Source organism: Antennarius striatus, chromosome 16 (assembly GCF_040054535.1).
Source record: "Antennarius striatus isolate MH-2024 chromosome 16, ASM4005453v1, whole genome shotgun sequence".
Lineage (NCBI taxonomy): Eukaryota > Metazoa > Chordata > Actinopteri > Lophiiformes > Antennariidae > Antennarius > Antennarius striatus.
Genome location: NC_090791.1, coordinates 11,001,715 through 11,018,979, shown reverse-complemented (window position 1 = coordinate 11,018,979; position 17,265 = coordinate 11,001,715). Strand labels below are relative to the sequence as shown.

Genomic DNA, 17,265 nt, shown 5'->3' with positions numbered 1-17,265 from the left:
AGTGTTAGACAAAAATGTTAAACACTCAGTTTGTTTAAGCTCTGCTGATCAGTATGTTGTGGTATTTTATCAAATGTGTTTTGTGTGTTTCTCTGAAGCACTGATCATCTTTACTATGCAGTCCCTCACCTGTATGCTTCTCTTTTCCCTTTAGTGAGTCACCATGCTGGCTTTCTGTTTTCACTAATATGTATCTCAGCATATTTCCTTTTTTTTCTTTCTGTGTGAGGGGAGCATTTGTGTTATCCATTTTCTGCCATCCAGCTACAAGTCCAGTGAACCTTTTCACCTTGTTAAACCCTAGAAGTGAACAACCTCTTAGCATTTCAATAGATGAGCAAAACCGGCCCCTGAACATTTTGTTCCGTTTAGTTGCAGAACCACCCAGTGCAATTTAGATGTGGATGCAGCATTAACATTTAACTCCAGTTTTCACGTCTGTTTATTTCTTTTAGCTTTAATTAATCTGATGTACCGTTTCTACTGCTAATGTAATTTACTCTTTCTTTCTAGGCCACAGACCAGACAACCAAAGGTGAGTTGTGTGGCTACATGTGCTAAAATATTTATATTCAATCCTTTCTATTTTAGTTCCAATTAATTACTTTTCTTTCCCTGGCCTTTTTTACTATATGCTGCACAGTGAACTTTCCTGTTTGTCACATAATCAAACAATAAGGAGCCTCTGTTGGTGCGCTTCATTCTGTATCTTCATAATTAGATGGATAATTCATATTCAAGGTTAATCTTTTTTCCTTAGAGCCATTATGTGATCTCTGTTCACTACTGTTCAATTTGTGTGTAAAACATTAGTCTTTATTAAACATGACCAACAGACCGGTAGTTCATCCTACCTTCATCAGAATGGAGGCCAGGTACCCATACAATACGGGCCACATGTAGTGGGAGGTACATGTAGCTCTGGCCTCCTTGTGCACTCCTCACAGGGAAAAGGTGATGAGAAATCTTGGAACAGCAGAGCTAAAGAGCCACAGAATGAAAATCATGAATAAAGCTGGAAAAAACAAACTGAAAAGACTTCTGTAAGAACTTCCATGTTTTCAATTGCACCTTGGCAGCTGCAGACCCACTGCTCATTCTATCTTCACCAAGCCAGTGCCCTTAATGGCCAGAGAGAGGCTAGTAGGTAGTAATAGGAGCACATCCTCCGCTTGTGATGACCAGGAAGATGAGGGAGACATAATGTCTCTCAAGGGATGAGCAAGGCCAAACCTGATTAGAATTTCCGGTAGACTTCAGCAGCTTGACCTTAATGGCAGAGAGTAAATGCACACCTAATTACAGTACGATTGTCTTTGTGTTTTTATGCCTAAAGCTGTGTCCACACAAATATTTTTGTGTGGATTATGTTGTTTGAATTAGTAGAACGCCGAGTGAGTTGACTTGTTATTTTCTCCTTTGGGTGCATACGACTGTGAACTCCCCATCACGAGGGGTCAGTGCCTCGCTCTCCCACTCCCCCTGAAAGATGAGTTAATGAGACTCTAATGTCACAGAGGTTCCCCCTTCCACCCCTTATCCCTCATGGCTGAGTCACCCACAGCCCATCAAAGTTAACTGCTCTAATGAATGTGGTTTGGGTTGGCTGTGCGTACTCTTTCTCTTATCTTCTTTGTGTAATTTCACAGCATTCACAAATTGACCTATATGGTCTTGTTTTATCCCTCGTCTCCAAACACATGGCTGCCTATGACAGCCATGTGTCAAATCCTTTTTTTACTGTGATTTCCAAACTAAATGTCTTACTTTTGCGCTTCAATGCGGTCATATCCATTGGTTTTAGCCACAAAGTGCTGTTATATTTACATCTGATATCTGTAAATATAGTTAGAAATATTTCAGGAGTATTGCACTGTTTCTGGAAAAAAATGACTAATGTTGAGCCACAGAGGGATCTTTGGATATCCAAAGCTCTTTTCGAATAAAGGATTTTTTTGTTATGGATACTACTGAATATTTTGTAGAATATTGTTCTCAGTGATATTTTTATGCTTGAGACATAACTATTAGTTTGTTTGTCGTCTCACTAAGATGAGTTTGGATAAATCACTGCTAAAGGCCATAAAATCAGTTCACTGACAGAAATGATCAAGTACCTGCAGGTCTTGCTTTGACCCTTGTTCACTTGCTGGTTGATAGATTTCCATGAAAAGGTGGAAGAATAAGGTATAGGCAAGAAAAAAACAGGAAATTTTAGTGCAGATCTGCATAATGTATGGAAGTAGGATTTTTTCCTTTTTTAACTTTGCTACCTCGGGCTTCTTTCAATGTGTTTCATAATTACACAAAAACTATAAAACCAATTTCTAGGAAGCTTTGTGAAAGGGTGTTGCATGGGTCAGACAAGGTTACCAGACATGTCAGATTGTAGTTGGTGAATTGACTTGTCAAATCATATCAAAATTTATCTGTAAAGCTGAAAATCAGTTTTTCTCAAGGGACGTAACTAAGAGCATATATACTCTGATGCTAGGGCAGGGAGCACTGCTAATTAGGAGAACAGGGATTACAAGAAGCTTGATAAACATCCATCGATACACAGGAGATCTCTAAGAAGACCCCCAGCTCCATAGTAACACTGTACCGCCTCCCGTCTGGTGTAGCACAGTGGCCTGTCCTTGCACCAACAGGAGGGATAGTAGATGAAGGCTGACGTACATGGGTCCAGATTGTCACTCTTAAAATTGTGTAAGTGTGGGTAGACGGCTGCTCAAACACAACGGCTTTAGTTGGTAGGAGAGAGCCAGAAAAAAGGTATGCAAGTGCAACAGAAACAGACAGAGCCATGTGAAACCGAGAATGCACGGCAGTTTCCTGTTTGCCGGCACAGCTGAGGGGGCCCTTTGTAGGATACTGGTTCTAACTCAGTTCTCTGACACCCACTAGGAGCCTCTTTATGTCACATTCAGATCAGCAGCCAATGTACATCGTGTGCTTGTGCAAACACAAACATGTGGTTTTACTCATAGTTTTATATAGCTATTCACAAATACTAAACAGAGCCTCTGCCTCACATAGTAAATTGCACGCAGCTTCTCAAGTTCCAAAATACCTACACGAGTGCTTTCGTCCCTTCACTGGGGGTGTCTGAAAACTGTCTGTTAACTCATATTAAGAACTAAACAGTTTGTCCGTATGACACTATCTGAAAAAGAGGGTCTACGTCTGCAGGGTCTGGTTCCTCAATTTTGATTTGGAACCAAGATAGACCACCAACAGGTAGAAACTGCCTTTAAACACTTGGAGAAGTGTCATTGGAAGCCGTCACTGGAATCTTTTACCAACTTCATCTTCAGTTCATTGATTCTGCTAACTCTTGGTGCAGTGGAGCTGCTGTTTGTTACCATTGTTTCACAGCATATGTCAAACTCCCCATAGAGCTAAACCTTAATAGTAAAGCATTGGTCCCATGAAAGCTGTTCAGGATGAAGCTTTATTTTGTCACATACAATCACCGTCTGTGCAGCGTTGTGAAGTCTATGGTCCGCCCCACAGGGGAGACCCTCTGCCATCAACAAGCTGTACTAGAGTTAACACTGACAGCTAATGAACGATCATGTTTCTGTTCATCCTGTGCATTCGTATCCTTATCAAACATAGGACTAATCATACGAACATATTAGGGCACACATTAATGAAATGCAATAAGATATAACATTATAAGGTAATGCCGCAGCAGTAATTTCATCACGGGTTAATTTGCCATTTCACATTCACTTAATTACACCCAGCACTGTTGGTGAGTCATAAATTGCAATGAGATCAGGAGGGAAGTTTTACTAGTGTCTCTTGTCATCATCACCTCCTTTCTGCAGATCCCATCCCAAAGACCACTCTTTAAATGAAAGCAGCAGGGATCACTATAAGGCACATTATAAAGAGCAGCAAAGGTCAAAACTGGATTCTACTGTTTAGTTTTTAATGATGAATTATACATTTGAGCTAATAAAACTTTCACTTCAGTCATTACAATCATCATTTACAAACATTCAGATGGACTTGGTTTTTACATAAGGTCTTTTCAGACTAATCCGGTCAAAATGTGCTTGAATGTCTACACAGATTTTCAAGAGTTAATTTTCTATGGTCCCTAGGAATGGAAAATTATCCCGTAGGAGGTGAATCTTTGTGGTATTACATTAAGTGCATTTATATCTGTTGTAGATTAATGAAAGGTATGAGAGTTTCTGAAACTGGCTGCTGGAGAAGGTGATTCAGATTATAATAGTCCAATATTTGTTTTGATATTTTGGACATATTGATTAATTAGAAATATGAATATAATAGAAATAATATTTAACAAAAAATATTTAACAAAAGTTCTTTGATATTTAATCTCAATGGGCTGTATTTTTGAAAGTCAGTGTGGTGTAATTCTTTCAGTAAATTGTGTTGGCCCAGCATGTGCTGCCCAGGTCAGAAGGAGAGGACAGTTCACTCTCTTTCACACATCACTTCCTCGGAATCATAACAGAAAGTGCAATCTGGTCTACTTGCATCTGTCTTTACAAAAAAGGCCTGCGTAATCTGTTGTTGTGCTCTAATGGTGACAGTTGTGCATATTGACAACACGCTAGAAACACAGGTGATTGTTATTGGTAATAATCACCATTACTACCTGTATATTATACTGAGATTGTGACTGTAACACCTTTCGTAAGTCCCTACAAGACAGGAATTTTATACCAGTATCTCCCCTTTTTATCGTAGATCGACATATTGCAAACTACCATCGGGGGCAGTAAATGTGCCAAATCACTGTGTGCATACACAGTATGGAGTAATTAACAAAGGGGCGGGGCTGGGTGGGTGTATGGAGTTACTCAGAGGTATTATGTGTCCGATTCGTAGCATTTATAGAGCAACTTAGTTCAGAACAAAACGAAATCTACTGTAAATGTCTAACAGAATGCAAAGCCCCAGAGCTCCTTACCCTCAACTAGCATGTATCGGTGAAGGTACATGATTGTTTCTTACAAAGCGCACTTGATTCATATAAAAATAACACTAAATGCTGATGTTCCTGTGTTACACGTCACGCACCTTGCTTGTGGAATGCTGGCATGCTTTTGAAATTCACTCATTGAAGCATCTGAATATATGTAAATAAACAGAGGTACCAAAGAATGGGTTAGAGACGTGTCTGTGAATGGGTTTTAAATCCAAAGATTTCCTTATTAATGCGGTATCAAATTTGTTCACTTCACATTAAAACCTTTTTAATCAGCAGCTGGAGCAAAGACGTGGAGAACCCTAAATATACCTCCCCCTTCCTCACTTATGTTTTTCTGCTGCCACCACTTGACAAGACATCTGATAAGAATGCAGGGATTTTCATGGTTCCCCTTCTTGCTGTAGTTGGTAGTGTATGGTGACAGAAACGTAAGGTGCATGCAGTGGCATGCATCATGAGGGTTTTCATTTAGAACAAGTAACTAAATCTGCATCCTCTAGATTCCTGGGTTTTTTTTCTTTGTTGCACTTTATTCTGTCACACAGTTTGTTCTAAAGGCCTTTTCTGTAAAACAGCAGCTGGTGTCTGTTTGATACAATAACTGTATCAGAGGCCAGCAAATCTGTATGTGAGAGTGGAAACATGCATCATACTGCACAATGAACAGCAACCCTATTCAGAGCAACTAGATATTCTTTAGGTAGTTGGTTGAAGTACTCACTCACGCCTTAATTTCACCAATTAAAGGCTCAGTAAGGGGAAAACCTATGATGACTCACAAAAGACTTTTTCCATGTACATCTGTGAACCCTCCACCCAAAAACCATAACAAAAATCCACCCCGGTGAATGGAAAACATACGGCTTAGTGCTATTATTAAACTGCATGGTAAAAATGCAAGGACAGACCATAATCGAAAACTCTGCATGCATCCTAATTTGAAAATGATTGACTTTTTTTTATTTCAAAGAAATCTTGCTAAATTAATTGATCCTGTGAAATCATTGCTGCACTTGTACAGCCGGCCAATACATCACAACTGACTTGGATTTATTATGCATACTTTAAATAATCTTGCATGGGCAATTTTGCCCATAGAAGCATGGATCTTCACCCGCTTCTTTATGAGGACCTCCACTCACAAAAAACCCACACAAAGAAAGGATCTGTCATCTTCTAGGTCAGGCAGTACGTTTTTTTTCTTCTAAGTAAGAGGGAGGCAGACGTGTAGCATTGATGCTCTCCTTCCCCTCTCTCTCCTCCAACCCCAACTCCCGTCTGATGTCTCCCCAGACGATCTACCCTCAATCCCTAGTCTTAAACAGTGAGGCAAGCCTGCTGTATTTTTTTCTCTCAGAAATTAAGACCCCTTTTAAGTGTAAAATGGGATGTCTCCCCCTGTGTGAAGCACGTATAGCCCCAAGGCCAGAGTTTGATGTGCATCTTCTAAGTGGGAATTCTCCTGTGCACCCACACACAAGAAAACTGTGTTTTTACAAATAGACTGTCAGTCAGTAGCTCTGATCTTTTTTTTCACTCTAGCTCACTTTTTTCATGTTCAGAGCTGCCAAGTGAGAATGGTACTATTTGTTTTTGTCTCCCCTTTATGTTTTCATAAATTCATTTGTAGTTATTAAATTATTGTTGCTCAAATATATCGTTGATTTTGATGTTATAAATGTGCAGGACATCCTTTTGAGATGACGAATGCAGTGCAGCATGGCATAGTAACGATAAATAGTGTTCTAAGTGTAAGCAGATTTAGACCTGAGCTGGTTTTGGACAGAGAGACTCACAGTGGAGCATATGAGGGGGTGGAGACTGACACACGCACGCACACACACACACACGCACGCACGCACGCACGCACACACACACACACACACACGCAGTTCTCTACATTTCTCCTCTAACTCCTTTCCTTCCTCCCAAACACCAGCTCTCATTCGCTCTCTCACATGCTCCCTCCCTTTCTAACCATGTCTTTTCATTCTGATTGGCTTAGAAAACAACCAGCCACCATCCCCCCCTCCCCCAGCTTTCAGAAGAATCTACGTCACATAGCAGAGAATCCCAACTGTATTATGATTGCCTTCATAGCCGTTATCGCACATTGTGGAACAACCACAAACTCCCATGTTTTTAAGTGGAAATCATATCTTAATTGCAATGAGGAGAGTTGAATTACCGTGTCTGTCTGCTTCTTCTAATACCTAATAATCACTAGACGATCATGGTAGATCACATAGAACAAAAGAGAGGAGAGCATAGAACAATAAAGAGAGATAACACTCGAGCACAGAGAGGAAATGGAGCAGATGTAGAGAAATCCGAGGAGAGAGGAGCTAAAGCTCTGGAGCTACCCCACCACCCCCAACCCCACCCCACTGGATTGCAGGGCTGCAGGGAGTAGGAGACGTGCAGACAGATATGGGTGAAACAGGATCAGACCATGCAGTCGCAGCTTGTATCTCATGCAGAGAACGCCGCACCGAGGGGCAAAATGTACACTTAAACCCCCGTACGAGAGTCATGATATAAATACACACAGAGAGTCATTATATGTGAACGAAAATGTCGGCTAGAGTTTACAAGGCTGTGTGAATGCATATTCTGCGACACCATCGTGTCCTCTCCCCTCGGTGTGGGCCTCAGCGTTACATAACAGTTTTTGTTTGTCGGGCTGACCGCATGTGTGAGAGTTATTCATTGCTCCGCTGCACACACAGGGAATGGCAGCCAATGGTGGAGCACTACTCTTTATAACTCATTTAGGCCACACAAAGATTTTTTTCTCCTGGTTGCTACTTTTACTTTTTTTTCCTCTTTCTCGCTGTCATTTTACTATCAGCAAGAGCAAGAATGGCATTTTGGCCAAGTGTGTTTTGTGTCAGCTGGTGTTTGGCTTTGTTCTTGTCAAGTAGATTTTTAATACTTTTTTTATATCCTGTTTGCATTCTAGTTCACCAGCTTATTGTATTATGTAATGAAATGTACTGAGACGATTATGCGGTGTTCTCTGTGTCCAGTAATTCGTCTCACCCACTGTGACCTCTGTGAACTCAAGGTGATCATCCTATTTGAGCTACTGGTGACCTTCAACCTTGAATTTCCAGTCAGCTAAAGCACATTAGCTTGCTCAAGACTTAACACTTTGAATCTTTGCCATGTTAAAAAAGGTTGTTCCCCGTGGATTTTAATGTGAGTTTCACTTCTATTGTGTAGCTGACTCTACACCAAACACTAGGTATTGACTAAAATAGTGCAGCATTTAAAAAATAAAGGGAAAGGCTGAGTGAATACTTGACATGAACAAAATCAGCTGAGAACTCCTCAATGGATGACTTATTAAATAATGGTTGAAATTAAAAACAAAGAAAGATGACCCAAAAAAAAGACTTTTCAATCATAAAAAAAGACTCTTTTTTTTAGAAATGGTGAGCACAGAGAAGTCTTTAGTATCTTAAATTTGGCCACATAGCTAAGATGCTGCCTGGACATGTACCATAGGAAATGGGTGGTCATGTCCAAGGTTTGCATTGATATGTGTGTTGTAAGAAAAGAATTGTATCGCAACATTTTTTCCCCTCAGTGCTTGTTAGGATTTATCAAGATACAGGAATTTAATCCAGACTGCTTTATAACCTGCATTTGTAAAGATTTAGTACTCGTAGATTTTTGATTTTGAGATTAAATTTCCCTTATGCTGATTTGCACTTTCTGCTCTTTCACTATGGCACTTACACACATCATGTTGTGTTCTCAAATTATATATTGTGCAGCCATAGTGTGTGTTTGCAAACGGGAGAGTGAAAAAAAAAAGTAAAACCACACAAGGCCGTTCATAAATAACAGATCCTGTAGAACACTGAGAGGTGATCGTCTTAGGCCACAAACCATGTGTAACTTAATGTGGGGTTTGCTCTCTACACAGCGCTGTCCTGATGGAATCAGTGGCCACATAATGTCGGGTCTTCCTTCATTATCTGACACTTGACCAAATCACTTGTAATCTCTGAGAAGGCAGCATGACAGACTGAGAAAGTTGTGTCTCTTGGCCATTTCCTAAAGCCTGGAAGTTTATTACATACCACTCTGAGATTATTGCAATCCTCTGGTTCTCCACAGAACAGCTATGTGTTTAGTGTGACCGCTGCCTCAGAAGCAACTTCAGGCATACAGGAGGGAAGGAAACATTTTTATTCATCGTTTTCTTTTTTAGATCAAAGTTCTCTTCCAATAGTGGCCACAGCAGCTTTCCAGAAAACACTGGTGATTTTATTTTTATTTACAAGTGCTCCTTTTTTCCTTTCTTTTTATAAGGTCAACTAAAACGACAAATTAAAATTTACAGTCCATAAAAGTGCATCTTGTGAAGTTATGGACCAGTAGTTATTTTGCCACAAGGGTGCGCTCAAAAACTCTGCTTTGCTTATTGCCCCTTTACCTCCCTCATCCCTGCGTTTCTGCTCTTTTGTTACCTGTTCCCAACCACCCTCCCACCTTCACAGTGCCAGACTCTGCTAAGCTCGACCTCACCCCTCCTCTTCCCCCCACCAACCCCAGCGCCATCCCGTCTGTACCCCCAAGCAGTGGCAATGGCAAGTATACCCTCTCTGGATGTCAACAGCAGACAGCACAGCAGCAGCCCCAGACCCTGCTCCAACAGCGCTACCCGCCCAGAGAGGTGCCCCCACGCTTCCGTCAGCAGGAGCACAAGCAGCTGTTGAAGAGGGGCCAGCCTCTGCCCTCCGGGACCCTGCTGCTCATCACCGCAGGACCTCCCAACACTACTGAACCTGCAGCAGCAGTAGCCACACACTCCTCACCCTCCTGCTCCTCCTCGACCACAGCCAGTTCGCCTACAGGTCAGCCGAGACACTCTATAGGCAAGACAACATTTCTTACTCCTTTTTCTGAAAAAGGAGTAAAATTACTGTGCAGTAGGAAAATGTTTAGTGTTTCTATGTGTGTAGCGGTTGCTGTAGGCAAAATGAAGGTTGTTGTCTTTACCAAGATAGGTGAGAAGCAACTAGATTAGATTTAACTTCACCAGACATGATTAGTCTTGTACGTTGTAAAGGTGTCTGCCATAATCATCTGCAAACTTTTTGCATCATAGATCAGTTGAATGGCCGTGATATGGATGTGTTTCTGAACATATGTGGAGGAGGCGTGGTTGGTTTTCTATGTGTGCTGATTTTCAATTCCAGAAAGTTTCTTTTATTAATTTGTTTATAGTAAAATTTACATTAGAAAATTGCAGTAACTTGAGACATTGAGAGTTTTTTGTGTATTTCTTGACTCATAACTGAATGGATCATGTTTTTTATGACCCATTCTGACTCCTATCAGCTGTTTGTAATAGCTGTGCTTTGCAGATAATGACACTAACATTCATCACATATTGGCTTATTTTTTAATTAGGAAATATTTCAGGTGATCATTCCAGACAGAAGAAATCAGTTGAATACATGTTTTTGAACTGACTTGACAATCACTGAAACATGGTGAAACCAGCTTTTAAAAAGCAAATACTGTAATCTAAAATCTATATTTTCATTAACATGCATTTTACCCTCTTTCCAGATTCAATTTAAAGTTACCTTTATCTTTCCTTGATAGCATTTTGAACCTTGGCAGGTTTGGGGTCATAGGGGGTTGTAAATACTTTTATTACTTTTATGTATTAAGTTGTATTTGTGGATTCCCAGCCTTATGTGGAGCCAAACATGGTTAAGGTATGTACTGCTACTGCTAGTCCAATGAAAACATTTTTCTGTGTCATCGTTTAATGGCGGATGATGGGTCACCAACTACAAGCTGCTCTCTCAATGCTGCAGGTCAATAAGCTGCAGCTCTATAGATGTGGTATCTGTCCCCTTGTAGGTCTGTTTAGCCTCCTGTGAAAATGCCTTGACATTTCTGCCCAAAAATGGATTTTGAATGAAAAGAAGGAAGAAGGCTGCTTTCTTACCTTGAATATGCTTCATTGGTAGAAATGTTTTCACTTGTCCTGAAGATTTCTTTCTGAAATGTGTAGGGCCTGAAATCACACACAGTTGTTTTCTCCTACTTTATAAGTTGTCATTTATGTCGTGTCAGTCTGAATGGTTATAATAGCATTTCTCTAAAACTCAGCAGACTATCTGGTCTAATGATCCTCTCAGTGATGGCATTTGTTGAATGGCGGGTATATATCTTGCCCTGTGCTTTGTGCTGCAAGGCCATTTGCTTAATATTGTTACTCAGGTTATGTCTTTTCCATCTAGAGGTGTTTCAAACATAGCATCCATCAACTTATTTTCCATTTCCCCTCCTGGAAACATATCCCTTGTTGTTTTGCTCATTTTGTAAGCTGCTTGTGTTGTGAGGAAATGAAAGAAGACCTGTTTGGATGCTCATTCTGGCTGTTTTTAGTTTGTTATCTTGGCATTCATACCCCAGACATCTGCAGGTAAGTAGAACATTTCTGTTTGGTCTTACTTGATTATCTCTGCCAGGTTTGGGAATACAATCGGATAAAAAAAGAAAAACGGATGACTTCTCTATCTCTGAGGGTGTTTTTCTTCCTGGGGGTCCAGATTTTGCAGCAAACCAGGTTTATTTTTACATATGTTGTCATAAGTGTGTGCCCGGTATCCTTCCTCCCCTCTGATGCTGTTTGAATGCAGTAACGTCTCCTTGGTGATGAGATGTTTAGACCTCACTTTCTCCTCCTCTCTGTCATCATCCTCTGCCTACACTTTGGTGAGTATTACTGACCAACTCCACTGTATTTCCTGGTTTTGGAGGAGGAGCCATGTAGAGCAAGCAAGTTGGCTAGTTGCCTCAGTGGGCCTGACTTGGCACTGATATGAAGACTGAAGTAGAAGGAAAGAAAGGAGAGAATGACCATGGCAGTGGTCCAGTAGTGTGGGCTGGAGTGACTCATGGCTTACGGTAAAAGCTGCTGCTTCTCTCCACCCTTCTCTGGAAGCCCCAATCTGTTCTGCTTTTGCTTTCTGAGTGTCTTTAAAATGATACATGAAAACTGAGACAGATAAGAGTCTGGGAGGAAGTTTTTGTGAGAAGGCTACCTCTGCAGATTATTATTACAGAGTTACAACATTCCAGGCAACTAAGCGATGACTAGAGGTTTGCACTTGATGTTTCACTTAAGCTGTTTACGTATTTGTGATGTATTTGCTCAACAAGTTTATCCCTCTAGTTTATAAATGATGCAAAATGCATTTTAACTCGCACTCAAAGTAAACCCGTCTCCATTATGCTGATTGTCTCAATGCTTTCATTTCATGCTGTTAGTTAACAGTTAGAACACACTAGCTTCATTCATTCATTTCCTCTCCTCTCCTCTCCTCTCCTCGCGTCTCCTCTCCTCTCCTCTCCTCTTCTGCATTATAATGTTGGGGTACATTTAAATTGTTAATCAAAATGAATTGTGTAACAATTACTCATCAGCTACAGTGCCCCATGCTGCTCACATGTCCTAGTTAAAGCCCATTAAATTGCACTGAAGTTTTTCTCCAACCTGTAGGTAACATACTTTGTAAGCTCGACACGGATTTGCCACAAGAGGAAACATCTCAATGTAAACAGGCCTTGTCAAGCGAGAGAAAAGTGCGGCTAATGTGCTAATAGCTCGTCTGGTGGAGAACAGAGAGCATGTGTGCTTGCTAGACTTGATGTGCTCTTTAAGTCTGCTGATGATGCTGTAAAAAAAAGAGCCTTGGGAATCCCCTCAAAGTAGACTGGGACATCTTATGATGTGATTAAACATCAGCTCTGAGTTAACCACAAAGGTTCAGCTCTATCTCTGGATCTTTATTTGTCTTGTCTCTCTCAGTCCGTGCCTCTGCTTCCCTTGTTCTCTCTGCCATGTTCACTGATTTCTGACGCACATGTGTTCTCCCTCCTCCATCTCTGCTGCACCAATGCCACAGCTCACGCATACGCTCACCGGCCCCAGGGCAGCCAGGATTAGTCAGGCTGCACGTCCTGCATGTATGTCTGTCTGTCTTCCATTATTATAGCCTTCTCCCAGTGTTGCCTTTTGCTTGGCGAGCGTTCCCTATGCAAAAGATCTTTTATGTGTTGGAGGCATGAGAGAGCGTGCTATTTTTAGACATGGTAGAGAAAGCCCTTGACCTGCTTTATCCTTTAGAGGAAGAGAAAGGGGATACTACTGACAAACATGAGAAGCAGATGTCTGAGGTGTTTACTTTTTAAAAGACAACTTAAGATAATGTAAATAAGGACATACCGTTAGCAGAAAAGCACCCATAGGAAATTCCTGTCATATAAAATTCTACGCAGTTAAGCAGCGGCTGTTTGTCTCAGGATGAATGTAAGGCAGCAATCATCTCATAAATATATCTTTGCCACTTGAGCATATTCCCAACTGTAGCGGAAACAAAAAGTCGTTGAGTGTTGTGTGTATGCTGGGTCCTTGGGAACCCTCCTGTTTTGGTGTGCAACTGATGCCAGCTATTCTGCTATGTCATATTGCATCACACAAAGCAGGCAGGCAATTTAAAGTGCTTTTTTGAGCTAGCCTTGAACCTGATTTACGCTGACCCTTAACCCTTTCTGAGGCAAGTGACTCTTGTTATTTGATTTTCTACATGATATTGAAACATTTTGAAAAATGTTACAACAGAAATAAAGTTTTGTTATGTCATATTTCAAAGTATTTTAATAAGTGCCCTCTAAAGAGTTAGTTTAATAGTAAAAGCAGCTGGTTCTTGTGTGTGTCCCTGATAAAGTATATGGTGTTTATTTAGATAGATAGATAGATAGATAGATAGATAGATAGATAGATAGATACATACTTAAATGATCCCAAGGGAAATTCAGGAATTTGCCAGCTTATTTGCTCCAAAAGGCAAATAATGTTTTATAAAAATATTTTATGTTGGTGGCTATGAAACCTTATTTTGTTTGATTAATTCAGTGCAAGAGTCATGACCTTTTAGTGGAAGAAATGTCTGTTTAAAGATAATTGGAATTGCAATTACATTTGCATTATGTGAAAATATTGTACGCACTCCATATTCCATATTGATATTTCCACACATCTTTTTCTCAATTAGTCAGTTGTTTTGCCTGCTACATTTTAGGAAGTTGTGAAAGTAGCTTATTCTAATGCTCAAGGGTATGCTTGTTTTATCTCATCAACAGTAAAAATAAAATATTCTTCTCATGTCCTTAATAGAACAGTCAAATATTTGTGGTATGAGCATGAGATTTTGTAAAATGTCCAGTTGGTATTTATGAAACCAAAACTTACCTATAATGACCTTTTCATGCTTCGTTGAATCAGACTACATTTATTTCATTGATCCTTACCTTTTGGTGTTTTGTCAGGTGATTTACACGCACTAAAACAAACACATTTGGTTTTGCAATCATTAAACACACATTCCTGGGAAGCGTGTGTGTGTGTGTGTCGTCAGCGAGCTCATTCATCTGGCTGGCAGCATGCGTTGTCAGCTCCGTACCATTTCGACTCTGTGCCCCTCGGGGACTTCATTAAACCAGGATCAGTCCAGCTGAGGCCCACACAGCCCCGCTAGATTACGTCTACTTCCTGTCTCTCAACATTTATCTCTGTCCTTCATTTTCTGTCCTGTCTTGTATATATTCATGTCCTTACCTGGATCTTTTATCCCCCTGCTCTCTCTCACACCTTACTGTTCCTGCATGACAGACTTTTCACTTGTGTGAAATGGAAAATATTTTGAGACTAAAGAAAAGCTTGAAAGCACGTTTGCCTGCTGCTCTATTCAGGAAGCAGTGTGCGTTTTGTGTGCATGCATCCACACAGTAGATGCAGTGTCCGCACTGTGTGTATGTTAACACACAAAGGAGCAAGTGGCGATGCAGTAGCACGCCATGACCTCACCACATGTTAGGTCCTCACACTGGAGAGGCATAGTGGGCCGAACCTCAGCCATAAAGAGCCTCTGTTCTCTGCTAAACATTGACTTATTATGTTACGTGGGTGCCAGGATCATTTATAAACAATGCCCGCCTTGATCGAGGGAATTGCTGCACTTTTTTTCCCGTTCTCCAAGCTCCCAGCCCCTGCTATCCTTCTCCCTGTATACGTCTATTAAATCTCATGCATGTTTCCCTCTGTTTTTTCTGGATGTGACTTCTTTCCCCTTCCAGCGACATGTTTGGTACCAGATTGCCAGTTGTGCACTGTGTGTTGACCCATGTGACTTTCATATCCTTGCGCTAAGCTCAGGAAGGACCTCCATGAAGTGGCAGAAATGCTGTCCAGACTTGATGTTTTTTAATCATCGGATTCCTGACAAGTATCATAAATGTAGACCCAAAAAAGAGAGTTTAGAAAAGAAGGCTGGTTTCATGCATAAACACGTGCATGTGTGAGATAATTGTCATTCCAGTGCTGGGGGTGCAGCGGCCTTTGTGGGCTTTCTTTTGCTCTCTCTTGCATGCCACTGCTATTCAAGAGGCTTTTCTTTGTGGGCAGCAGCACTAATTGTAGATGGAGTGGTCTTGACTAAATATTTAGTGACAGTTTTGAAAGGTTGAGACATGTGAGGGTGGGGGGAGGTTAGGTAAACCCCATTTTTCCTTTGCTTTACTTTATGCCATGTGAGTGTATAATAAAAGGCCAAGCCTCCGCCACACCAATGCTGCCCTTCATTTTTGCAGTGCTCCCATACCCTCCCCCAGCCAGTCTTCATTCAGTGCTTTTTCAGAGTGGTAGAATATCCTCCGTCAGCACTGGAATAGAGCACGATATAAATAAAGCCAGAGGGAGGCAATAGATAGAAGAGGAGAGGAGAGACCCAGCCAAAACAGTGTTGGTGGGAGGGACCGAGTATGAGGGGTGAGGGAGGAAGGAAAAGGGGGGGTGGGGTGGGGGGTGTCTCATGCCGCGCAAGAGCTGTGCAACTTCTTGGCAGCATTTCAGAAGCGAGACTCAGAAGCTTGGCAAGCCGAGCAGACATATTGAGACGAGGATGGTCGCTGCATCGCACAAAACCTAGCTCTTTACAGGATGGTTGGGAGGCACCTCTCCACAGGTATTTCATTGCTGTCTTTCACAACTCTCTATTTCCTCCCCATTCAGACAGTTTTTCTCTTTCTTCACTGTCTGTTCTGTAATGTTTTGGTAGATTGCCTATGCATACTGTGTGGATGAGCACTTTCAGACATTAATGCTGCAATGACGATGCGTTGTGAGCATGCAATGTTCCATTACTATTCTCTGTGTTACTGCGATTGAGACATGCCTGCTATTAAAACAGTGGTGTTAGAGATACAGACTGTAGCTCAGAGCCTTTTTGGCTGTAGTTCAGGACGGAGAAAATGGCGGTCCTGCACTTCTCAGTAGAGTGACGCTACAGAACGATAGCGCCATGTATCAGAAACACAGTGCTCTTTTTTTTCTCTTTCCTACTCTCTCCCTGTCTTCTCTCTGTCATTTAGCAGAGCGCATTGAAGTAAGCTTGTGGCAGACTTTGCATACTAAGCATGCATGTAAAGGCACATGTAAACAGCAAGCTTCTGCAGCATGAAGGACAGCAGGAACAGTCAATGAGGTGACAGCAGGTTCATTTGTGTAGCAATTATGATCTGCAGTTGAGCTTAGTTTGTACCAATATGACCCAATATGCACACTGGAGCTCCAAAGGGTTTACTCAACTCTCTCCACACAGATCAAAAAGAAATAAGCCAGAGCGTGCTTTCAGAGCATTTGTGCAGACAGATGGAGACTGGCACTTTGATGATGAGACAGGCTGCCGTTTGCTTTTGCAGCGTATTTTTGCTTCATGTCAAACAGAGGTCATAACTGTGGTGGTTAGGAGGTCAGAAGTTAGAAGTGACTCTGCTTCATGGACCCCTCTAATAATAATTTAAACATAAAGTATTGTTTGATTACTTTAACAAGCTGATTTTTATTCTGATACAATTTTTCAATTTGTCTTCTATTTATCATGTTTATTAGATGACCCTAGAGTGGCTTTTCTAATCAATTTTCGAGGGTCAGTGTTGTTTTTATTTTTTATCTATTCAATATTTTGACAGATCAGTTGTAAATGTGTAAATCAATGATAGCAGTGTGACTGTGAGTCCCTTCAGTCAGACTGCTCTTGTTGTGAAATATCTTTATCCTACCTTGGAATTGAAAGAGAGCATGAGCTTGCCTGAGTCATATGTTTGTGAACACATCTATGAAAACTAAGGGTGAATTTTTGGAATTTATCATGGCCAAACAAGGTGCAGAAATGTTTTGGTTTTAGTTGATATCA

General features: G+C 41.0%; 1 protein-coding gene across 6 annotated transcripts in view; it reads left to right on the top strand.

The window, feature by feature from the left end:
• Positions 1-17,265, top strand: part of tnrc6c1 (trinucleotide repeat containing adaptor 6C1) — a 39,781-nt gene that overhangs the window by 7,269 nt on the left and 15,247 nt on the right. For 5 of the 6 annotated variants that reach the window (XR_011038284.1, XM_068335789.1, XM_068335788.1 and 2 more), the window contains exons 3-4: positions 514-535; positions 9,487-9,843. Coding sequence is in view for 5 of the 6 variants with exons in the window: in XM_068335789.1 (XP_068191890.1) it covers positions 514-535; positions 9,487-9,843 (379 nt within the window). In the remaining variant the exon portion in view is untranslated. Of the gene's footprint in view, positions 1-513; positions 536-9,486; positions 9,844-15,938; positions 16,036-17,265 lie in introns of those variants that run through there. The other variant, XM_068335790.1, reaches the window with a different exon arrangement.